At 42.4% G+C, this 25703-nt stretch overlaps 1 protein-coding gene across 2 annotated transcripts in view; it reads right to left on the reverse strand.

Annotated features, from left to right (window-relative positions):
- Positions 1-423: 423 nt before the first annotated feature.
- Positions 424-25703, reverse strand: part of LOC124032285 (beta-1,4 N-acetylgalactosaminyltransferase 1-like) — a 30837-nt gene continuing 5557 nt past the window's right edge. For both annotated transcript variants that reach the window (XM_046344555.1, XM_046344556.1), the window contains exons 4-11: positions 25288-25394; positions 25096-25133; positions 21127-21307; positions 20119-20211; positions 18993-19180; positions 18610-18750; positions 10106-10343; positions 424-3074 (exon numbers count right to left, since the gene is read on the reverse strand). In XM_046344555.1, the coding sequence (XP_046200511.1) occupies positions 2866-3074; positions 10106-10343; positions 18610-18750; positions 18993-19180; positions 20119-20211; positions 21127-21307; positions 25096-25133; positions 25288-25394 (1195 nt within the window). In that variant the 3' untranslated portion in view covers positions 424-2865. The remainder of the gene's footprint in view (positions 3075-10105; positions 10344-18609; positions 18751-18992; positions 19181-20118; positions 20212-21126; positions 21308-25095; positions 25134-25287; positions 25395-25703) is intronic.

Genomic DNA, 25703 nt, shown 5'->3' on the forward strand with positions numbered 1-25703 from the left:
CGTAATTAGAGCAGAACAATTAATGGCTTTGTCATACCTGTGGTATACGGTCTGATATACCACGGCTGTCAGCCAATCAGCATTCAGGGCTGGAACCACCCAGTTTATAATAACAGACAGACTCAAATCAATCTCGGATTTCAGCATTTACGTACTAGCCATATTCTCTCGTGGTTAAAATAACCCTACTACGGCTACAACTATTCCCCACAGCAGTAGATGATTCCAGTACTTAGCTAGAATATTGAGTGTGATCAATGGTGTGTTTGGTTGTTTTTGATGGAGGTTTTTGGTTTTCTAAAAGTGAATAGAAACCATGCACCTCTTGGTCATTACTCTACTTAGTCGGGAAGAATTCATACAGTTTGCAGCCTACAGTATAAAATGAGAAACGGAAAATGCAATTCCTCAAAATCAGATCCATAAACTTAACCATTACATTTTAATAATAAAAAAAAATACATTTTCATGATTTAACTGTAGAAAACTGAACTTGACATTAGGGACAAAACAGTACTAGATTTCTATAGACAATCATTATTCAGGTCTCTGGTTCCACCTTGTGGTCAAATAGTATATATAGTAAATAGTATAACGGCAAATATATATGTAGAAATATATATATAGTAAATAGTAAATAGTATAATGGCAGCATGTAACGAGATATCACACAGTCTCACTAACATTCATGCAAAATAATACAAAAAGTATGACTGCTTGAATTCATCATGAAGAGAATACATTAATCTATATCACGTTGAATACTTGTATCATGGGTGACCTGCCTGGCTTTATCATTATTACATTGGCAGGACATCATGCTCTGGTAGGTGTCCATGATTATGCAATACAAACAGATCATTACAGTTCTTTGTATAAAAAAGACAGCAAGTTAATGAAATTCATCAATCAAAATGCTTTTCATGAAGAGTGCAAAAATAGAAAAGCATATTATAGGTAAACCTACATTTCATTTCAAAGGAAGTAAGTCTTTGATTGGTTGGAAGAGCTGCAGCTAGATGAAAAGATGTTTGGATGGCGTGAATTCAGGACAATATTCAGAATGTCAGTCTCCATAAAGTAAAGTTCATATTGTGATCTCAGACCATGGATGTGTCCCAAATAGCACAGTGTTTCCTATACAAAAGCAGTGCACTATATAGGGAGCCATAAACAGACCATGATGTTTTATTAAACTAGGGAAGTCAGTTAAGAACAAATTCTTATTTACAATGATGGCCTAGGAACAGTGGGTTAACTGCCTTGTTCGGGGGCAGAACGACAGTTTTCTTTTTACCTTGCCACCTCGGGATTCAATCTAGCAACCTTTCAGTTACTGGTCCGACGCTCTAAACACTAGACTCTAACCACTAGGCTACCTGCCGCCCCATTAATTTGGCAAACCCCATGATAGACAGGTTTGCCACGTAAACATTGAACAGTGATAACTTTGTCGAGAGTAGTAGAGTGGGAGGATATCATATGCTCCTCAAAGAGCAAGAGGGTTTAAGTCAGGTAATTAAAGTAATCAGGAGGGAGAAGACCTTACACTTCAGTACTATGTCATGACTCACACTTTGGCACAGTCTGTTAATACCATAGTTAGTTAGAGGACTCTAGATTGATAAAACCTGTTTTGGCATGGACTTTGCCCTTGAGTGCTTCCTCCATTTTAAAAGCAGTCAACTAGGTGGGACTTCTAAAGGGTTAAGGAAGGCTCTCATAATTAAACCCAGGTCACCAGGAGGGCTGAGCCAATGAATTATACTTGTGAGCAAAACATTCATTCGCAGTATGCACCCTTTCTGTTTGCAGTGGTGGAAAAAGTACCCAATACGTTACTAAAAGTAATGATAGCTTAATACAAAATGACTCAAGTAAAAGACACACAGTAAAATTATACTTGAGTAAAAGTCAAAGTATTTGGTTTAAAATATACTTAGTTATCAAAAGTAAATGTAATTGCTAAAATAAAGTAAAAGAAAAAGTATAAATAATTTCAAATTCCTTATATTAAGCAAAGCAAATGTTCTAGTTTTTGTGTGCTCACAGATGTCATAATGGGACACATAGAAAGATCACGTCTCTATCATTCTCTACGGTGGTAACACACCGTGACCAAAGCCTGACAAAGGAGCACAGACAAAGGAGATGCTCATTGGCTTGGTTCTTCACTTTCAATGTTTGTTTCCAAACATTCACTGTGTCCACAAAAAATGCTGTGGTGGTGACCAAAAATCAGAGGGGGCACAAAGTACATGAGGATGGCTGGGGGAGGGTTTATGTCCCTCGTCCGGGAGTTGGAGATTTTACAGTTGTTCTTAAAACCCGAAACAGCTTTTTCCTGCCATCTATAATCATTACGCTTCATATATCTAAAACATATGTATATTTTACTGGTTACTTATCAAACCCTCTTGAGCCTCTGTATCCTGGTGATACATATTATTCTCCGAATCTCTGCTAAAACCCGGGTAAAAGATTGAAAGGAATATGAGTCGTATTCAGTGCATTTAGTTATTGCGTTCTTTTCTAAAGTATACGAACCTTGTCAGCAGGCATGCCAGCTACTCTAGCTTGATTGATATCCTGAAATGGCTTCTCATTGTTAGCTAGTTATAAGGTTGGGGGAGAGGTTCTCAATCTGAATTAGCTAAAGCCAACCTCATAAAAATCATTGGTGGCTAGTAGTATTACAGAGAAACAACAATTACATTCACAAAATATAATCCGAGGGGGGAACATGCCCCTATGCCCCCTATGGGCATGACACCTCTGTTGGTGATGACAAAAAATGGCTGCTCAGTGTAACAAAAATAAAAACCTCAGTTTTAAAACCTCAAGTGATAGCTTGTAGAACCTGTTTCAGTTACTAGACATGCATTTGAGTCTGTTCTTGAAGTAAAAAAGGGAATTTTTGATTTGGACAGCATCCGATGAGGAGTAGCGGAACTTGGCGTAGGCCTTCTCACTGGGCGACTTGCCCCATGGCAACTTGATCTTAGATGCATGGTTTATGATGATGTCATCACAGGAAGCTATGTGGAGGATCCCAAGCCCGTCGATGAAGAACTCTGAGGATGCAATAAAATATTTTTACAATTTGATCACAAAAGGAATGTCTTGTTTTCTTGTTGCAGACTTTCAGTGACAAGTCACAGTTTATGTTCTCAGTCTAGAAGGTTTCACTTAATAAATCAAATTGTATTTGTCACATGGTTCGTAAACAACAGGTGTAGACTAAAAGTGAAATGCTTAGATTTGGCCTTGTGTTTTAGGTCATTGTCCAAGGTGAATTAATCTCCCAGTGTCTGTTGGAAGGCAGACTGAACCTAGTTTTCCAATCGGATTGTGCTTAGCTCCATCCAATTTCATTTTTATAATAAAACTCCCCAGCCCTTAATGATTACAAGCATACCCATAACATGATGCAGCCACCACCATGCTTGAAAATATGGAGAGTGGTACTCAGTAATGTATCGGATTGGATTTGTCCAAACATAAAACATTGTATTCAGGACAAAAACTCAATTGCTTTGCCACATTTATTTTGCAGTATTACTTTAGTGCCTTGTTGCAAACATGTTTTGGAATATTTGTATTCTGTAGAGGCTTCCTTCTTTTTACTCTGTCAATTAGGTTAGTATTGTGGAGTAACTACAATTCTTTTTTTTAATCCATCCTCAGTTCTCATATCACAACAACCATTAAACAATGTAAACATTTAAAAATCCCCATTGACCTCATGGTGAAATCCCAGAGAAGTTTCCTTCCTCTTTGGCAACTGAGTTAGGAAGGATACTTATATCTTTGTAGCGATGGGGTGTATTGACACACTATCCAAAGCCTAATGAATAACTTCACTATTTTTTAACACATCTACCAAACTGTGCCCTTTACGAGGCATTGACAAACCTCCCTGGTCTTTGTGGTTGAACCTGTCCTTGAAATTCACTACTAGATTGAGGGACCTTACAGATACTAGTATGAGTGGGGTACAGAGATGAAGTAGTCATTGAAAATTCAAGTTTACCACTGTTATTAAGTAGAGAATGAGTCCATGCAACTAATACGATTTGTTAAGCACACTCCTGAACTTATTTAGGCTTACCATGACAAAGGGGTCCATCACTTATTGACATTTTAGCAGTAGTGTAAAGTACTTAAGTAAAAATACATTAAAGTACTACTTAAGTCGTTTTTTGGGTATCTGTAATTTACTTTACTATTTATATTTTTGACATATTTTACCTCTCTACATTCCTAAATAAAATATTGTATTTTTTACTCCATACAAAGTACTCGTTACATTTGAATGCTTAGCAGGACAGGGAAATTGTCAAATTCACCCACGTATCAACAGAACACGTGGTCATCCTTACTGCCTCTGTCCTGGTGGTCTCACTAAACACAGATGTATCTTTTGTAAATAATGTCTGAGTGTTGGAGTGTGCCCCTGGCTATAGGTAAATAATGTCTGAGTGTTGGAGTGTGCCCCTGGCTATAGGTAAATAATGTCTGAGTGTTGGAGTGTGCCCCTGGCTATAGGTAAATAATGTCTGAGTGTTGGAGTGTGCCCCTGGCTATAGGTAAATAATGTCTGAGTGTTGGAGTGTGCCCCTGGTTATAGGTAAATAATGTCTGAGTGTTGGAGTGTGCCCCTGGCTATAGGTAAATAATCCATACTATCCATACATTTTAAAAAGATGAAAATGGTTCTGTCTGCCCTGGCGCTGTTCTTGTTTTGTTATATGTCCGCTGTTTCATCAAATGTTCACTCCCTGTACTTGCTTCTCGTCTCCAGCGTCTGTCCTTACAAATCTAAAATATATTTTGAATTGTTTAACACTTTTTTGGTTACTACATGATTCCATATGTGTTACCTCATAGTTTTGATGTCTTCACTATTATTCTGCAATGTAGAAAATAGTAAAAATATAGAAAAACCCTTGAACGAGTAGGTGTTCTAAACATTTTGACCAGTTGTGTATATTTCAGCAATTACATTTTTTATTTTTTTTTACAATATATTTATTGGCTTTTAAATTATTTTTTTAAACAATTTTACAACCAGCAAAATATGACACAGATTGTGCCGCATTATTCCTTCCACCTACTCAAAACACCATGCTACATGGGGACACAAAACGCTTCCCTCACCAACACATAAACTACCCACTCCTGGTATTAGCTTCACTGATTAACAACAACAAAAAGACACCGAATGACCTTCACATTCCATGCTAGAAAATAAACTATTCATAAAACAACTAATAATAATAATAGATTAATGAAGAAAGTAGTAATGAGGCAGCGAAGGTGACGTCTATAGAAACTGCTTTGAAAGACTAGTCAAGGACCATATCACCTCCACCCTACCTGACACCCTAGACCCACTCCAATTTGCTTACCGCCCAAATAGGTCCACAGACGATGCAATCTCAACCACACTGCACACTGCCCTAACCCACCTGGACAAGAGGAATACCTATGTGAGAATGCTGTTCATCGACTACAGCTCGGCATTCAACACCATAGTACCCTCCAAGCTCGTCATCAAGCTCGAGACCCTGGGTCTCGACCCCGCCCTGTGCAACTGGGTACTGGACTTCCTTACGGGCCACCCCCAGGTGGTGAGGGTAGGCAACAACATCTCCTCTCCGCTGATCCTCAACACGGGGGCCCCACAAGGGTGCGTTCTGAGCCCTCTCCTGTACTCCCTGTTCACCCACGACTGCGTGGCCACGCACGCCTCCAACTCAATCATCAAGTTTGCGGACGACACAACAGTGGTAGGCTTGATTACCAACAACGACGAGACGGCCTACAGGGAGGAGGTGAGGGCCCTCGGAGTGTGGTGTCAGGAAAATAACCTCACACTCAACGTCAACAAAACTAAGGAGATGATTGTGGACTTCAGGAAACAGCAGAGGGAACACCCCCCTATCCACATCGATGGAACAGTAGTGGAGAGGGTAGCAAGTTTTAAGTTCCTCGGCATACACATCACAGACAAACTGAATTGGTCCACTCACACTGACAGCGTCGTGAAGAAGGCGCAGCAGCGCCTCTTCAACCTCAGGAGGCTGAAGAAATTTGGCTTGGCACCAAAAGCACTCACAAACTTCTACAGATGCACAATCGAGGGCATCCTGGCGGGCTGTATCACCGCCTGGTACGGCAACTGCTCCGCCCTCAACCGTAAGGCTCTCCAGAGGGTAGTGAGGTCTGCACAACGCATCACCGGGGGCAAACTACCTGCCCTCCAGGACACCTACACCACCCGATGTTACAGGAAGGCCATAAAGATCATCAAGGACATCAACCACCCGAGCCACTGCCTGTTCACCCCGCTATCATCCAGAAGGCGAGGTCAGTACAGGTGCATCAAAGCTGGGACCCAGAGACTGAAAAACAGCTTCTATCTCAAGGCCATCAGACTGTTAAACAGCCACCATTAACATTGAGTGGCTGCTGCCAACACACTGTCATTGACACTGACCCAACTCCAGCCACTCTAATAATGGGAATTGATGGGAAATTATGTAAATATATCACTAGCCACTTTAAACAATGCTACCTTATATAATGTTACTTACCCTACATTATTCATCTCATATGCATACGTATATACTCTACTCTACATCCTTATGTAATACATGTATCACTAGCCACTTTAACTATGCCACTTTGTTTACTTTGTCTACATACTCATCTCATATGTATATACTGTACTCGATACCATCTACTGTATGCTGCTCTGTACCATCACTCATTCATATATCCTTATGTACATATTCTTTATCCCCTTACACTGTGTATAAGACAGTAGTTTTGGAATTGTTAGTTAGATTACTTGTTGGTTATCACTGCATTGTCGGAACTAGAAGCACAAGCATTTCGCTAAACTCGCATTAACATCTGCTAACCATGTGTATGTGACAAATAAAATGTGATTTGATTTGATTTGATTTGCTGAAAGTCCCCCCAGACATCAGGAAATTCAAAGGGTTTATTTTGTAAATTGTATGTTATTTTTTTCAGATGGAATATAGGAAGTTAGATCTTTTAGCCACATCTGCTTGCTTGGCAGAGTGTCACTCTTCCATATAATAGCTGTGCATTTATTGGCTGCAATGACTGCCAATTTAATGAATCTGGTTTTGCTACCAATATCAACTGGTAGAACAGAGTCATCTCCAAGAAGAATAAGGGAAGGATCTAGTGGTACCGTCATATTAGTGACCTGTGATAAGATCTGAATAATGTCTTTCCAATAATTGCTTAGTTCAGGGCAGCTCAAAAACATATGCATCAGTATACCCACCCCCGTTTCACACCTTGGGCAAAATGCTGAATATTTACAATTGATCTTATCCAGTCTCTCTGGTATGAAGTAGACCCTATGTAAAATATTGAATTGCATCAACTTGTGCCTTGTGTTAGATGAAAGACGCTGAACATCTAAAAATAGTTTTCCCCATTTCTCATCCTCAACAATGAGACCAAGGTCATCATGCCACTTCATGCAAGCTTTCAGAGGTTCATCGTTCCCCAACAGAGCTTGAAGACCAGAGTACATGTAGAAAATGAAACCTTTTACCTCTTTCCTCTCCAGCCACAGTTTATCAGTTATAGATTTACTCATGGGCTGAATCCTACCTCCCTGCTGAGTGGCAATATAATGCCTAACCTGTAGGTACTTGAAGAAATGAGTTTGAGGTAACTGAAAATGAGATGCCAGTTGTTGCAAGATGGGGTTATTATAGAAAGGTGTTTGTTCATATATAGATCTAAGCCCTTCTGTTTGTTTACAGACTTCCATCCATATATTTAAAGTGTTTTTAATGAAGGGGTTGTTTATGAGACCTAGCAAAGCTTTAGGTGGACTAATATAAGGTATAGATGCCAATGTAACAGGGGTCAGACACTCCTCCATCTGTCTCCAAGAGGGTGAACTTGTTGTTGTATTTTGCCATACCCACACAGCCTTTAACTGAGATGGCCAGTAATACAACAGGAAGTCAGGTAGAGTAAGTCCTCCTGAGTATGGTTTGCATAAAGTTATGAGTTTCACTCTTGAGAGTTTCCCTTTCCACAGAAATGAAGAAACCTTCCTATTAAGTTGTTTGAAAAAAACTTTGGGAAAAGAAAAGGGCGAGGTTTGAAAAAGGTAATTACATTTACTTTTGATACTTAAGTATATATAAAACCAAATACTTTGAGACATTTACTCAAACAGTATTTTACTGGCTGACTTTCACATGAGCAACTTTCTATTAAGGTATCTATACTTTTACTCAAGTATGACAATTGGGTACTTTTTCCACCACCAAATTTGAGCTTTTAATTTTTTATTAATTTAGAAAATGTTCTCAAAACAAATGCCACTTTGACATTATGGAGTATTGTGTGTAGATCAGTGACACAAAATCTAAATTGAATACATTTTAAATTCTGGCTGTAACACAATATAATGTGGGAAAGTGAAGGGGTGTGAGTGAACACTTTTTGAAGGCACTGTATGGGATAAGTGAAAAGAGTTAGTGCAAAGAGGGTCAATGTAGATAGTCCGGGTAGTTATTTGGTTATCTATTTAGTAGATTTATGGTTTGGGGATAGAACCTGTTCAGGGTTCTATTGCTTCCATCGGTACCGCTTGTAGTGCGGTAGCAGAGAGAACAGTCTATGGCTGGAGTCTTTGACAATTTTTAGGGCCTTCTGACACCGCCTGGTATAGAGGTCCTGGATGGCAGGGAGCTCGGCCCCAGTACTCCCTGTTCACCCACGACTGCTCGGCCACACACGACTCCAACACCATCATCAAGTTTGCTGATGACCACTAACCCTATAGAACATTTGTGGGCAGAACTGAAAAAGCGTGTTCAAGCTTTTTATTATTCTCTCTACTATTATTCTGACATTTTGTATTTGGTGCTTTAGTGACAAAACAGATGGCACTGTGATAGACTACATCCAATTTGCTGAGTAGTGTTGGAGGCTATTTTGTAAATGACATCGCCGAAGTCAAGGATCGGTAGGATAGTCAGTTTTACAACGGTATGTTTGGCAGCATGAGTGAAGGAGGCTTTGTTGTAAAATAGGAAGCCGATTCTAGATTTCATTTTGAATGGGAGATTCTTAATGTGAGTCTGGAAGGAGAGGTTAAAGTCTAACCAGACACCTAGGTATTTGTAGTTGTCCACATATTCTAAGTCGGAACCGTCCAGAGCAGTGATGCTTGTCGGGCATGTGGGTGCGGGCAGCGATCAGTTGAAGAGCATGCATTTAGTTTTACTAGCATTTAAGAGCAGTTGGAGGCCACGGAAGGATGTGTTGTATGGCATTGAAGCTCGTTTGGATGTTTGTTAACACAGTGTCCAAAGAAGGGCCAGATGTAACAGAATGGTGTCGTCTGCGTAGAGGTGGATCAGAGAATTACCAGCAGCAAGAGCGACATCATTGATATATACCTAGTGGTGATGCAGGCAGTCAAGGTGTTCTCAATGGTGCAGCTGTAGAACTTTTTGATGATAAGAGGGCCCATTCCAAATCTTTTCAGATTTCTGAGGGGGCAGAGTTGTTGTCGTGCCTTCTTTCACGACAGTGTTGGTGTGTGTCTGTGTGTGGACCATGTTAATTCTTCAGTGATGTGGAAACTGAGGAACATGAAGCTCTCGACCCGTTCCACTACAGACCTGTTGATGTGGATGGGGGAGTGCTCGGCCCTCTTTTTCCTGTAGTCCACGAAAAGCTCCATTGTCTTGCTGACATTGAGGGAGAGATTGTTGTCCTGGCACCACACTGACAGGTCTCTGACCTCCTCTCTATAGGTGGTTTCATCGTCGTCTGTGATCAGGCCTAATGCAGTTTTGTTTTCAGCAAACATAATGATGGTGTTGGAGTTGTGCGTGGCCAGGATGTTATAGGTGAACAGGGAGCACAGGAGGGGACTAAGCACACACCCCTGGGGGTATTACACCCAAAGTATGTTGGTCTTTTGCTGTTCCTTTTGATTTGTGTTAACACAATTAAAATAAAGGCAATATTTTGATCAGAAATAAGGAAAACCTCTGGGCTCTAGTGATGAGACAAAGACACTCACCTAGATGAGCCACACGGTTCAGACGAGGATCGAATCCCACTTGCTGCATCTTGTCTGTCCTCCCCATGAAGAAGTTGATAACAGCGTCGGCTAGGACACAGTTAGGAAAGCCCTCAATGACATGATGGTATCCATTTCTGATGTGTATACAGTCCCCCTCCTCACCCCCTTCCTCCACTGAGATGGTGTGGCGGTAAGTAGCAGTGTAGCCTGTAGCTTCTCTCACAGCACCACCCACCTGGGGTAACAGACACAAAAATAACAAAATGAGTGGAAAGATAATACGAGTCACCACAAATGAGTTGCCACAAGCTTCCCTCACAGCACCAGACACCTGTGATCACACACACACACACACACACACACACACACACACACACACACACACACACACACACACACACACACACACACACACACACACACACACACACACACACACACACACACACACACACACACACACACACACACACACACACACACACACAGCCGGTACACCCATCATAGACCGTTGACCTGATATAACCAAGCAGAACTCTTAGTTTGTATAACCACTTCAAAACCAGAGGATGTACATTCCACAGGTACAGGTACTGAGTCGGTAGCAAACCCTCTTTTAATGTCACAGTGGAAAACTAAACCACAACTGGCAAGTTGTCAAAAAACAGACAAAACAAGTCACTTAGGTTAGCACAGCTCTATTTCATTACAACACTTCCGGCTCAAAAGCAGTATTTCCTGACAAACTGATCTTTCAGAAAGTTTTCACAACCTTAGATTTTTTTCTCATTTTGTTGTGTTACAGCCATGAGACTGTTTTCTCATTTTGTTGTGTTACAGCCATGAGACTGTTTTCTCATTTTGTTGTGTTACAGCCGTGAGACTGTTTTCTCATTTTGTTGTGTTACAGCCATGAGACTGTTTTCTCATTTTGTTGTGTTACAGCCATGAGACTGTTTTCTCATTTTGTTGTGTTACTGTCATGTTTTGTCATTTATTATCTTGTCTTGTCCCTGTGCTTCCCATTCTATTCGTTTCCCTCTGCTGGTCTTATTAGGTTCTTTCCCTTTTTTCTATCCCTCTCTCTCCCCCTCCCTCTCTCACTCTCTCGCTCTCTCTTCTCTCTATCGTTCCGTTCCTGCTCCCAGCTGTTCCTATTCCCCTAATCAATCATTTAGTCTTCCCACACCTGTTCCCGATCCTTTCCCCTGATTAGAGTCCCTATTTCTTCCTTTGTGTTCCGTTCCTGTCCTGTCGGTTCCTTGTCTAGAATTCACCGTGCTGTGTTTGTGTATCGCCCTGTCGTGTCGTGTTTTCCTCAGATGCTGCGTGGTGAGCAGGTGTCTGAGTCTGTCTGGTTCAAGTGCCTTCCCGAGGCAACCTGCTGTTCACCTGCTGTTCAAGATCGAGTCTCCAGTTTGTCCTCGTCATTTCGAGTGAAAGTTGTGTTTTTTGTTTGTATTTACTTTACTGGATTAAAGACTCTGTTTTCGCCAAGTCGCTTTTGGGTCCTCTTTCACCTGCATGACAGAAGGAACCGACCAAGGAATGGACCCAGCGACTTCAGACGCTCGTTACACTGCCGTCAAGATCCAAGGAGCCATGCTCGGCAGACACGAGCAGGAATTGTCTGCTGCTCGCCATGCCGTGGAGAACCTGGCCGCTCAGGTTTCCGACCTCTCTGGACAGTTCCAGAGTCTACGTCTCGTGCCACCTGTTACTTCCTGGCCTGCCGAGCCTCCAGAACCTAGGGTTAATAACCCACCTTGCTACTCCGGGCAGCCCACTGAGTGCCGCTCCTTTCTCACGCAGTGTGAGATTGTGTTCTCTCTCCAACCCAACACATACTCTAGAGAGAGAGCTCGGGTTGCTTACGTCATTTCACTCCTTACTGGCCGGGCTCGAGAATGGGGCACAGCTATCTGGGAGGCAAGGGCTGATTGCTCTAACAAGTTCCAGAACTTTAAAGAGGAGATGATTCGGGTTTTTGACCGTTCAGTTTTTGGTAGGGAGGCTTCTAGGGCCCTGGCTTCCTTATGCCAAGGTGAACGGTCCATAACGGATTATTCTATTGAGTTTCGCACTCTTGCTGCCTCTAGTGAGTGGAACGAGCCGGCGCTGCTCGCTCGTTTTCTGGAGGGACTCCACGCAGTGGTTAAGGATGAGATTCTCTCCCGGGAGGTTCCTTCAGATGTGGACTCTTTGATTGCTCTCGCCATCCGCATAGAACGACGGGTAGATCTTCGTCACCGGGCTCGTGGAAGAGAGCTCGCATCAACGGTGTTTCCCTGCTCCGCATCGCAACCATCTCCCTCCTCTGGCTCAGAGTCTGAGCCCATGCAGCTGGGAGGGATTCGCATCTCGACTAAGGAGAGGGAACGGAGGATCACCAACCGCCTGTGCCTCTATTGCGGAGTTGCTGGACATTTTGTTAATTCATGTCCAGTAAAAGCCAGAGCTCATCTGTAAGCGGAGGGCTACAGGTGAGCGCAACTACTCAAGTCTCTCCATCAAGATCCTGTACTACTTTGTCGGTCCATCTACGCTGGACCGGTTCGGGTGCTACATGTAGTGCCTTGATAGACTCTGGGGCTGAGGGTTGTTTCATGGACGAAGCATGGGTTCGGAAACATGACATTCCTTTCAGAGAGTTAGAGAAGCCTACGCCCATGTTCGCCTTAGATGGTAGTCATCTTCCCAGTATCAGATTTGAGACACTACCTTTAACCCTCACAGTATCTGGTAACCACAGTGAGACTATTTCTTTTTTGATTTTTCGTTCACCGTTTACACCTGTTGTTTTGGGTCATCCCTGGCTAGTATGTCATAATCCTTCTATTAATTGGTCTAGTAATTCTATCCTATCCTGGAACGTTTCTTGTCATGTGAAGTGTTTAATGTCTGCCATCCCTCCCGTTTCTTCTGTCCCTACTTCTCAGGAGGAACCTGGCGATTTGACAGGAGTGCCGGAGGAATATCATGATCTGCGCACGGTCTTCAGTCGGTCCCGAGCCAACTCCCTTCCTCCTCACCGGTCGTATGATTGTAGTATTGATCTCCTTCCGGGGACCATTCCTCCTCGGGGTAGACTATACTCTCTGTCGGCTCCCGAACGTAAGGCTCTCGAGGATTATTTGTCTGTGTCTCTTGACGCCGGTACCATAGTGCCTTCTTCCTCTCCGGCCGGGGCGGGGTTCTTTTTGTTAAGAAGAAGGACGGTACTCTGCGCCCCTGCGTGGATTATCGAGGGCTGAATGACATAACGGTTAAGAATCGTTATCCGCTTCCCCTTATGTCATCAGCCTTCGAGATTCTGCAGGGAGCCAGGTGCTTTACTAAGTTGGACCTTCGTAACGCTTACCATCTCGTGCGCATCAGAGAGGGGGACGAGTGGAAAACGGCGTTTAACACTCCGTTAGGGCATTTTGAGTACCGGGTTCTGCCGTTTGGTCTCGCCAATGCGCCAGCTGTTTTTCAGGCATTAGTTAATGATGTTCTGAGAGACATGCTGAACATCTTTGTTTTTGTCTATCTTGACGATATCCTGATTTTTTCTCCGTCACTCGAGATTCATGTTCAGCACGTTCGACGTGTTCTACAGCGCCTTTAGAGAATTGTCTCTACGTAAAGTCTGAGAAGTGCTCTTTTCATGTCTCCTCCGTTACTTTTCTCGGTTCCGTTATTTCCGCTGAAGGCATTCAGATGGATTCCGCTAAGGTCCAAGCTGTCAGTGATTGGCCCGTTCCAAGGTCACGTGTCGAGTTGCAGCGCTTTTTAGGTTTCGCTAATTTCTATCGGCGTTTCATTCGTAATTTCGGTCAAGTTGCTGCCCCTCTCACAGCTCTTACTTCTGTCAAGACGTGTTTTAAGTGGTCCGGTTCCGCCCAGGGAGCTTTTGATCTTCTAAAAGAACGTTTTACGTCCGCTCCTATCCTCGTTACTCCTGACGTCACTAGACAATTCATTGTCGAGGTTGACGCTTCAGAGGTAGGCGTGGGAGCCATTCTATCCCAGCGCTTCCAGTCTGACGATAAGGTTCATCCTTGCGCTTATTTTTCTCATCGCCTGTCGCCATCTGAGCGCAACTATGATGTGGGTAACCGTGAACTGCTCGCCATCCGCTTAGCCCTAGGCGAATGGCGACAGTGGTTGGAGGGGGCGACCGTTCCTTTTGTCGTTTGGACAGACCATAAGAACCTTGAGTACATCCGTTCTGCCAAACGACTTAATGCCCGTCAAGCTCGTTGGGCGTTGTTTTTCGCTCGTTTCGAGTTTGTGATTTCTTACCGTCCGGGTAGCAAGAACACCAAGCCTGATGCCTTATCCCGTCTGTTTAGTTCTTCTGTGGCTTCTACTGATCCCGAGGGGATTCTTCCTTATGGGCGTGTTGTCGGGTTAACAGTCTGGGGAATTGAAAGACAGGTTAAGCAAGCACTCACGCACACTGCGTCCGCCGCGCGCTTGTCCTAGTAACCTCCTTTTCGTTCCTGTTTCCACTCGTCTGGCTGTTCTTCAGTGGGCTCACTCTGCCAAGTTAGCTGGTCATCCCGGTGTTCGAGGCACTCTTGCGTCTATTCGCCAGCGCTTTTGGTGGCCGACTCAGGAGCGTGACACGCGCCGTTTCGTGGCTGCTTGTTCGGACTGCGCGCAGACTAAGTCGGGTAACTCTCCTCCTGCCGGTCGTCTCAGACCGCTCCCCATTCCTTCTCGACCATGGTCTCACATCGCCCTAGACTTCATTACCGGTCTGCCTTTGTCTGCGGGGAAGACTGTGATTCTTACGGTTGTCGATAGGTTCTCTAAGGCGGCACATTTCATTCCCCTCGCTAAACTTCCTTCCGCTAAGGAGACGGCACAAATCATTATCGAGAATGTATTCAGAATTCATGGCCTCCCGTTAGACGCCGTTTCAGACAGAGGCCCGCAATTCACGTCACAGTTTTGGAGGGAGTTCTGTCGTTTGATTGGTGCGTCCGTCAGTCTCTCTTCCGGGTTTCATCCCCAGTCTAACGGTCAAGCAGAGAGGGCCAATCAGACGATTGGTCGCATACTACGCAGCCTTTCTTTCAGAAACCCTGCGTCTTGGGCAGAACAGCTCCCCTGGGCAGAATACGCTCACAATTCGCTTCCTTCGTCTGCTACCGGGTTATCTCCGTTTCAGAGTAGTCTGGGTTACCAGCCTCCTCTGTTCTCATCCCAGCTTGCCGAGTCCAGCGTTCCCTCCGCTCAAGCGTTTGTCCAACGTTGTGAGCGCACCTGGAGGAGGGTGAGGTCTGCACTTTGCCGTTACAGGGCACAGACTGTGAGAGCCGCCAATAAACGCAGGATAAAGAGTCCAAGGTATTGTTGCGGCCAGAGAGTGTGGCTTTCCACTCGCAACCTTCCTCTTACGACAGCTTCTCGTAAGTTGACTCCGCGGTTCATTGGTCCGTTCCGTGTCTCCCAGGTCGTCAATCCTGTCGCTGTGCGACTGCTTCTTCCGCGACATCTTCGTCGCGTCCATCCTGTCTTCCATGTCTCCTGTGTCAAGCCCTTTCTTCGCACCCCGTTCGTCTTCCCTCCCCCCCCGTCCTTGTCGAGAGCGCACCTATTTACAAGGTACATAAGATCATGGACATGCGTTCTCGGGGACGGGGTCACCAATACTTAGTGGATTGGGAGGGTTACGGTCCTGAGGAGAGGAGTTGGGTTCCGTCTCGGGACGTGCTGGACCGTTCACTCATTGATGATTTCCTCCGTTGCCGCCAGGATTCCTCCTCGAGTGCGCCAGGAGGCGCTCGGTGAGTGGGGGGTACTGTCATGTTTTGTCATTTATTATCTTGTCTTGTCCCTGTGCTTCCCATTCTATTCGTTTCCCTCTGCTGGTCTTATTAGGTTCTTTCCCTTTTTCTATCCCTCTCTCTCCCCTCCCTCTCTCACTCTCTCGCTCTCTCTTCTCTCTATCGTTCCGTTCCTGCTCCCAGCTGTTCCTATTCCCCTAATCAATCATTTAGTCTTCCCACACCTGTTCCCGATCCTTTCCCCTGATTAGAGTCCCTATTTCTTCCTTTGTGTTCCGTTCCTGTCCTGTCGGTTCCTTGTCTAGAATTCACCGTGCTGTGTTTGTGTATCGCCCTGTCGTGTCGTGTTTTCCTCAGATGCTGCGTGGTGAGCAGGTGTCTGAGTCTGTCTGGTTCAAGTGCCTTCCCGAGGCAACCTGCTGTTCACCTGCTGTTCAAGATCGAGTCTCCAGTTTGTCCTCGTCATTTCGAGTGAAAGTTGTGTTTTTTGTTTGTATTTACTTTACTGGATTAAAGACTCTGTTTTCGCCAAGTCGCTTTTGGGTCCTCTTTCACCTGCATGACAGTTACAGCCATGAGACTGTTTTCTCATTTTGTTGTGTTACAGCCTGAATATATTGTCCCTGGCCTACACACAATACCCCATAATGTCAAAGTGGAGTTTTGTTTTGTCACTGGCCTACACACAATACCCCATAATGTCAAAGTGGAGTTTTGTTTTGTTACTGGCCTACACACAATACCCCATAATGTCAAAGTGGAGTTTTGTTTTGTCCCTGGCCTACACACAATACCCCATAATGTCAAAGTGGAGTTTTGTTTTGTCCCTGGCCTACACACAATACCCCATAATGTCAAAGTGGAGTTTTGTTTTGTCCCTGGCCTACACACAATACCCCATAATGTCAAAGTGGAGTTTTGTTTTGTCACTGGCCTACACACAATACCCCATAATGTCAAAGTAGAGTTTTGTTTTGTCCCTGGCCTACACACAATACCCCATAATGTCAAAGTGGAGTTTTGTTTTGTCACTGGCCAACACACAATACCCCATAATGTCAAAGTGGAGTTTTGTTTTTATGCAACATTTTTACAAATGAATAAAAAATGAAAAGCTTGAGTCAATAAGTATTCAACCCCTTTGTTATGGCCAGTCTAAATAGTTCAGGAGTAAAAATGTGCTTAACATGTCACATAATAAGTTGCATGGACTGTTTAACATGATTTTTGAACAATTCAATCATCTCTGTATCCCACACAAACACTTATCTGTAAGGTCCCTCTGTCGAGCAGTGAATTACAAACATTGATTCAACCACAAAGCCCAGGGAGGTTTTCCAACGCCTCGCAAAGGGCACCTATTGGTAGATGGGTAAAAAATAAAAAGCAGACATTGAATGTCCCTTTGAGCATGATGAAGTTATTAATTACACTGTGTATGGTGTATCAATATACCCAGGTCACTACAAAGTTACAGGCATCCTTCCTAACTCAATAGCCAGAGAGGAAGGAAACTGCTCAGGGATTTCACCACAATACAAAAGTAATTGACGGAGTGAAAAGAAGAAATCTGTACAGAATAAAATATATTCTAAAACATGCATCCTGTTCGCAACAAGCCATTAACTAAAGTAATCAACTTTTTGTCCTGAATACAAAGTGTTTGTTTTATTGGATTTGCCCCAAACATATCACTGAGTAGTACTCTTAATATTTTCAAGCAAAGTGGTGGCTGCCTCATGTTATGGGTATGCTAGTAATCGTTAAGAACTTGGGAGTTTTTCAGGATAAAAAATAAACGGAATGTAGCTAAGCACAGGCAAAATCTTAGAGAAAAACCTTGTTCAGTCTGCTTTCCACCAGACACTGGGACATGAATTCACCTTTCAGCAGGGCAATAATCTAAATCACAAGGCCAAATCGACACTGGAGTTTCTTACAAAGAAGACACTGAATGTTCCTGAGTGGCCGAGTTACAGTTTTGACTTAAAATCTAATTCTATGGCAACACCTGAAAATGGTTGTCTAGCAATGATCAACAACCAATTTGACAGAACTTGAATAATTATTAAAAGAATAGTACCTTCAGAAAGTATTAATTCACACCCTTAGATTTGTTTCTTATTTTGTTGTGTTACAGCCTGAATTTAAAATGTAGATATTTTATCTCCTAAAATCATGTTTTGCATGCAAGCCTTTCAAACTAGTATTGCTAAAATCAAGTCAGTAAACAACAGTTACCACACATGAATTATGCTTGTACTTTATCCAGTAATATTGGGCCAAATTCAAAGCTAAGACATCATAAATAACTTTGGACTTCGATCACATTTTCACCTGCCAGGATGAGGCTCTTTGACTAACCAATCACCGCTCTCAGCTCTCATGCAGTTATGAATGTTGCTAGGTTACTTGTGGGTGTGGTTTTGCTCCAGGTTTGGAGTGGATAGAAAGTCACCCCGTAGCCTAACCTACTGTATGAAACCCCTTTGGGAACTCACCACAAACAGTTTTATCCAGCCCAAAAAACATACGTACATGCCAATATGACTTTCACTTTGAGAACTCGGTTCCCATGCGCGCCCCCTTCCCCAATTCCACCCCAGGTTCTACTATGGTTCTACCCTGGTTTTAATCATTAATCTCAGAGAGGCCTCACCCTCATTACTCACCAGGTCCAGATCTATGAGCACGCACACACAAACACACACAAACACACACCATGTCCAGGGTGGTCTTCTCCAGGATCTCCACCATATTCTCCAGTCTGGTGTTGGAGGTGAAGAGGAAATCGTCGTCCACCCACAGCACATACTTGGTGGTCGCCTGAGAGACAGCCAGATTTCTCCCTGCAAACCAACCCTGCACAGAGGTGGACAGACAGGACAAAGACTTAATTACCAATTTGGCAATAGCCAAACATTTGATAGCCAAGCTGTTCTTAAATCCTGGACATGGAGACCCTCAGAGTACCAGGAGGGAATCACAAGTACATTAAATACTGGGTTGGAACAAAAGGACAACTTGTGGGTACCACAAGACCATAACTGAGAGATTGCTGTGATGAAACAGGAGCTACACTTCCCAAAATAAAGTTTGCTTACCTTCCCAAACGGCATAATGTAATGTTCAATGTGTGGACCCATCACTGGCTGGGGGTGCTCGTTGTCATCTGCTATCACTATGGTGACAGTGGGATAGAACTCCCGTATGCTGTCAATCAGATCCTGCAGTTTGTCATAACGCAGAAATGTCTTGGTAGCTATGGTGACAAGTGAGCTTATGTTGTATTCTGAGGAAAAGGGAAAGGCGTGTTTGTACCAAATTATGAATATTCGTACTTATATTTATCTTCAGTTATTTTCATAATACAGAAATCATCCCCCATATGATGCAAAATGCATAATTGTTTTATTTAACTAGGCAAGTCAGTCAATAACAAATTATTATTTACAATGACGGCCTACCCCAACCAAACCCTAACCTGGACGATGCTGGGCCTATTGTGCGCCGCCCTATGGAACTCCCAATCATGGCCGGTTATGATACAGCCTTGCACCAAGGTTTGTAGTGACGCCTCTAGCACTGAGATGCAGTGCCTTAGACCGCTGCGCCACTCGGGATACCTACGTGATGACGTCTATATTTTGAAAGTTACATGTCTTGAAAACTTGATTGCTGACAAGCAAAACATTTTGGGACTATGTCAACAATGGACTAATAAAACAAAAACCAAAAGATAGTTTTGGGGTGGAATTGTCCTATAAGTACTTTAATGTAATAGATTTCCCATCAAATGGGCCAAAATAGCTTATTTAGCAACAACAACAAAAATTCTCAAGCAAGAATTTTGCTAGAACTGTCTGTGAGTGGTCTGAGTGGGGAGAGCAAAACTGAACACTATCTGTCATTGGTAGAAAGATTTGGAATTCTTTTAACCAATTTACAGCATGGTGATGTCACCATGGAAAGCCTAAAACTCCTAGATGGCCCTGTGTAGATTGCATTTTCAACCAGCAACTATCAAGAAATAAGACTGATCAAATTCGTTAACACTTTCATCAGCTGTTATACAATTTGATACAAAACACAGGAAAAACTGAATTTTGACTTCACTGGACCTTAAACAACATTGCAACATTTAGGACCTTGGATCCCTACGATAACTGTACAGATACAAATAACTATACAGTGGTCAAATGCCAAATGAACAACCCATACAGTACATACCTCCAGTGTAACCTGAGTGATAGAGCTTGGGAATAACAGCATGTCCAACCTTTATGGTAAAAACGGACTGGTGTCCATCAGTCTCAAACTGCACTGGAATAGAGCAGAGAAACATATCTCATCACTCTAATATCTCAAGTGTATCACATTACAGTATAGTTTGTTAGTAGTTAAATATAATCAATTGAACAAAACAAAAAATGTACTTCACTTCACATTCAATACCTAATGGTCAATAAGAGATCAAGCTTGTTTAACAGTAGGTCTACAGATACTTGTTATATTTGTAACATCCACGTTAACATATGGAAATGATTAGTGACAACACAGTTATTGTTGTACACAAGACAGTTATTGTTGTACACAAGACATTTATTGTTGTACACAACACATTTATTGTTGTACACAAAACACTGCTTCCCCTAGTCTCTCTCTAACATCTGTTTCACCAAACAGCTCACTTAGAATCGCTCTCTACACTCAAAGTCTCGTTCAGCAAACAAGCTGTAATCTATAGTCTACCACACCTACATTGCAACATGGAATGTCAAATACCACATCAACTGCTTTTTCTCCAGTTGCGGAATGATCTCTTCCCTAAACACGGACTGTGTAATTATAGTGTAGGCTAGTTGTGTGCCCCTTCCAGGGAACAATAGACAGGTTTATAAAGAATTTGAGACATGCAGGAAATGATGTGTTGTGTTTCTATCTCTGTGTTGTCGTACTGAAGTAAAAAGTGACAGGGAGTGGAATGACAGGGAGTGGAATGACAGGGAGTGGAATGACAGGGAGTAGCATGATAATGGGGTATTGGGTGGTGGGAGTTGAGAACGGAACAAAAGACACATTTCTGTTGTTTGCTGTTACTAAATGGACAATAAAGTCGTATTGTATAGTATGGCATACAGCTCCTGTACAGCTGCAGGCACTAAAAAGTTAGTTTTCAAAACCCTGTATTGCAGTATCAGAACTCAGGACTAGACACACACTGAGGGTCTGACCAACCTGCATCAGCCGTCCTAGGGTGGAACAAGGTGTTGGTGTAGGTGACAAACTGTAGCTGTCTGTTCAGAGTGGAGAGGAGTCTACTGGACAAAGTCATGTGCATCACTCCCTGTCCTCTAATGGAGACCCCGTCTACGGTGGCTAACACATCAAATGTCCCCAGGGTAGCAGTCAGATTCACCTAAAGGACATGATAGGGAGGATTCAGTTTAATTCAAATAACTAGTCTGTTTGGGGCAATTACAACGGTAACAACATGACTGTAGATCACTTTATGTTAAACATGAATCAACATTTTATATTTTAGCAGACACTCTTGTTCAGAGCGACTTATAGGTTAAGTGCCTTGCTCAAGGGTACATAGACAAATGGTTCAACTCCCTGAGCCGACAAGGTGAGCAAACAACCTTTCGGTTACTGGCTAAACGCTCTAACCGCTAGATTACCTGCCACTACAACAAACATATACTGAAACAAACACATAAACGCAACATGTAAAGTGTTGGTCCCGTGTTGCATGAGCTGAAATAAAACATCCCAGAAATGTTCCATGTGGACAAAGTTTCATTTTATCGATGTAAATTTGAATGCACAGAGATAGCGTAACGATATCCTGAGGCACATTGTCGTGTCATTCTCACCTCATGTTTCAGCATGGTAATGCACGGCCACATGTAGAAAAGATCTGTATACAAGTCGTGGAAGCTGAAAATGTCCCAGTTCTTCATTGGCCTGAATACTCACCAGACATGATGGTACCTATTGAGCATGTTTGGGATGCTCTGGGTCAACATGTACGACAGCATGTTCCAGTTCCCGCCAATATTCGGCAACTTCGCACAGACATTGAAGAGAAGTGGGGCAACATTCCGCAGGCCACAATCAACAGATTGATCAACTCTATGTAAAGGAGAAGTGTCGTGGTGCAAGAGGCAAATTGTTTCCAATTTCATGAAACTAGGCATATGTCGCAAGCCCCGATTTTCCAGGAGAGCCATTTGAACGTTTATTTTTTATCAAAATAGATTTTTTGGCAGAAATGTGTATTTATGTGTATTTATTTTTATTTATTAACCTTTATTTAACCAGGAAGGGCTCATTGAGATTAGAATCTCTTTTTCAAGAGCACCCTGGCCAAGATAGGCAGCACCAAGTCATTACAAAAGTAAACATGAAAAACTACAAGTAATCTAGTAAAAAACATTGAATTCACAATAGTATAAATCAGCAAATTAAAAACATTGACAGATCAGGGAATCAGCCTCAAAATCCTTCATCAGAGATTTAAAAACACCAATCGGGACAAGTTCTTCCAGTTTAAAAGTATTTTGTAAGGCGTTCCAAGACGATGGCGCAGAGTACATAAAAGCCCTTTTACCAAATTCAGTTTGGACATTTGGAACAGTTAGCAGGATAAAGTCCAGCGAACGAAGAGACGACCCACCACATTTCTGAACAATAAAAACGCACAGATAAAAAGGTAGTAAACCCAAAATGTAAATCAAAGTATACCAGTGACTGAGCCTACGAGTAACTAGAAAAGACCAGCCAACCCTGCTATACAAAGTACAGTGGTGCGTAAGGGTTTTGCAGTTTAAAATAAATCTCAAAGTGCCATGGTAAAGAGTGTCAATTGATCTCAAACACTGAGATGAAGCATTCATATTTAAAATATCCCCATAGTCTAGTAAAGGCATAAATGTAGCTGATACTAGCCTCCTTCTGACTTCAAAAGAAAAACAGGCCTTATTCCTAAAATAAAATCCCAATTTCAGCTTCAATTTTTTTGTAAGTTGTTGAATATGCAATTTAAAAGAGAGGCCGTCATAAATTAAAATTCCAATATATTTATATGAGGTTACAACCTCAATCTCCTTGCCCTGACAGGTAGTAATAGGTGAAAGGTTCAGAGGTATATTTCTTGCATTAGAAAACACCATTAGTTTAGTTTTGTCAGTATTGAGGATAAGCTTAAATTGACACAAGGTATGTTGAACAGTATAAAAAGCAGTTTGCATGTTCTGGAAAGCTTTTGTAAGAGACGAGGCACAACAGTAAATAACAGTATCATCAGCATAAAAATTAAGTTGTGCATTTTGGACCTTTTTGTCTAAATCATTTATATAAATAGTGAATAAGAGAGGACCAAGTACAGAGCCTTGGGGCACACCATTCAAGACAGACAATTTAACAGACATAAGCCCATCAAATTGAGTGCACTGAGTTCTATCATACAGATAGTTAGCAAACCATGCCTTCTGGAACATGTGAAGTTTCATGTGCCTTAATAACAAACTTGTATGCCATCTGAAAATACAAATAATAGTGTTCAATTACAAGCCTTATTGGTTAAGTCACAGAAAAAGCCAGCAACCTTCCCGCTAGCCATGATTGGCTGAGATAATCAGTGGGCTAGATATGCCGAGAGAGGAGTTCAGATTGGTCTGCCATAAAGAAGGCTTCTGTCTATTTGAGTTGGTCAGTCTGTGTTGGTAATCCTGTAGAACACAGTTTTTTTTATGTATAGTGTAGTGGAGCTGCATAAGTGTTGCTCTGCACTTTCTGGAGGATCGAAATCAGTGGAATTAGAGTTTGATAGCTAAAGAGATGGAGAAAACACCTGTCTCCGGATTACATCTTCAAACTAAAAGCATCAGTGGCATGGCATCCGTGACAGGGAGACGAGTCCATCATGCATGATGATGTATACGGGTAAGATAGTCTAACCTAGCTACATTTTCAGATATTACACATTTCTAATTGTGGCAGAAAGTTGTTTCATTTCAAGCTAACTGGCTCCCTAGCTAACGTTATGTGTATGACATTATTATTCGTGTCCCATAACCGTTTGCTTGGCTAGTTAGAGCCTAATGTTAGCTAGTTAACATTGAACCTGGTTGGTTAGCTCATTTTCCGGTCGATTTCTCAGCCAAGCATGATGAACAAACGGGAGCTATTTCGCCTACAAAAATAATATTTTTGGAAAAAAGCAACATTTGCTATCTAACTGGGAGTCTCCTAAGTGAAAACATCCGAAGTTCTTCAAAAGTAAATTATTTATTTTGGTTGCTTTTCTTATTTTCGTGAAAATGTTGCCTGCTGCCAGCAGAGCCTAGCATAGCATTATGCCATGATAAACTTACACAAATGCTTGTCTAGCGTTGGCTGTAACGCTTATTTTGAAAATCTGAGATGACAGTGTGATTAACAAAAGGCTAAACTTGTGTTTGAATATATTTAATTTGCGATTTTCATGAATAGGAAAAGTTTCTAGGGGTCCGCTGCATTATGCTAATTCGTTTGAGGCTATGATTACGCTCCCGGATCCGGGATTGCTAGTCGCAAGAAGTTAAGATAAAGTGTACAACACCTGTTGAATATGGCCAGTGTCAATAAACGTTGGCAAAAAAGCATAATGAAATTGTTGGCAGCAGAGCTGGTTAAGCTTCCGAGAGAGAAACGTAATGAGTGGGGCTAGAGCTTAATAGGGTATGAACATAGAAGAGCTCTTCACTAGATACCAAAACATCCAAAGGCCATTTTCTCAAAAGTGAGTTCACAAGTTCATCAACTTTCAAAGCAGAATTACTTTCCCATTGTTCCTTAAAAATGGAGTGTATGATATACCATTTTGCAGCTCTGAGTCCCTAATTTAATCCAATGTAAAAATAAACATTTCAAATGTTGCTATATAGGACCACATCCAGGTGGTGAGTCACAATTGTAGTCTGATCAGATACGGACTGGTTTTCTGTTCCACACACCCTACCTTTTTTTCAAGGTATCTGTGACTAACTGTTGCATATCTGTATTCCCAGTCATGTGAGATCCATAGATTAGGGCCTAATGTATTTATTCAAATTGACTGATTTCCTTATATGAACTGTAAGTCTGTGAGATCTTTGTAATTTTTGCATGTTGCGTTTATGTTTTTGTTCAATGTAGTATCATAAATGGAGATAAACTTACTGTATAAAGCTGTCTATGCTTTTCTTTCAGACCCAACCCTTAAAAAAGAGAAGAGAATTCCATCTTCAGTCATAAGGTCAGGTTAGTTTTGTTTGTACTGTTCTACAGTTATGGTTGGGGCAAAGGAGATATTTACAACAAAGCTGCAAAAATCCCCTCTGTCTAGAGTGTAAATCTTTTCAGTGATCTTACCAGGGATAACGATAGTCTTGAGAGGGCGAACCTCCACCCCCTGGGTAGGGTACTGTAGGGGACTGTTGGCTTCTGCTATAACAAGGAGGTCTGCGGGAGTCTGGTATCTGCAGCCAACATGGAGAGGTTAGGCAGACTAGAAATAAGCTGAAGCTAAAGTATGTTGATGTAATGTACTTTTTTTTATTTTTAACAGGAAGACATATTGAGACCTAGGTCTCTTTTACAAATGCACCCTGTATACACAACATAAATACACACACACACACACACACACACACACACACACACACACACACACACACACACACACACACACACACACACACACACACACACACACACACACACACACACACACACACACACACACACACACACACACACACACACAGAGAGAGAGAACATCAAGTTGA

Source organism: Oncorhynchus gorbuscha, linkage group LG03 (assembly GCF_021184085.1).
Source record: "Oncorhynchus gorbuscha isolate QuinsamMale2020 ecotype Even-year linkage group LG03, OgorEven_v1.0, whole genome shotgun sequence".
Classification (NCBI taxonomy): domain Eukaryota; kingdom Metazoa; phylum Chordata; class Actinopteri; order Salmoniformes; family Salmonidae; genus Oncorhynchus; species Oncorhynchus gorbuscha.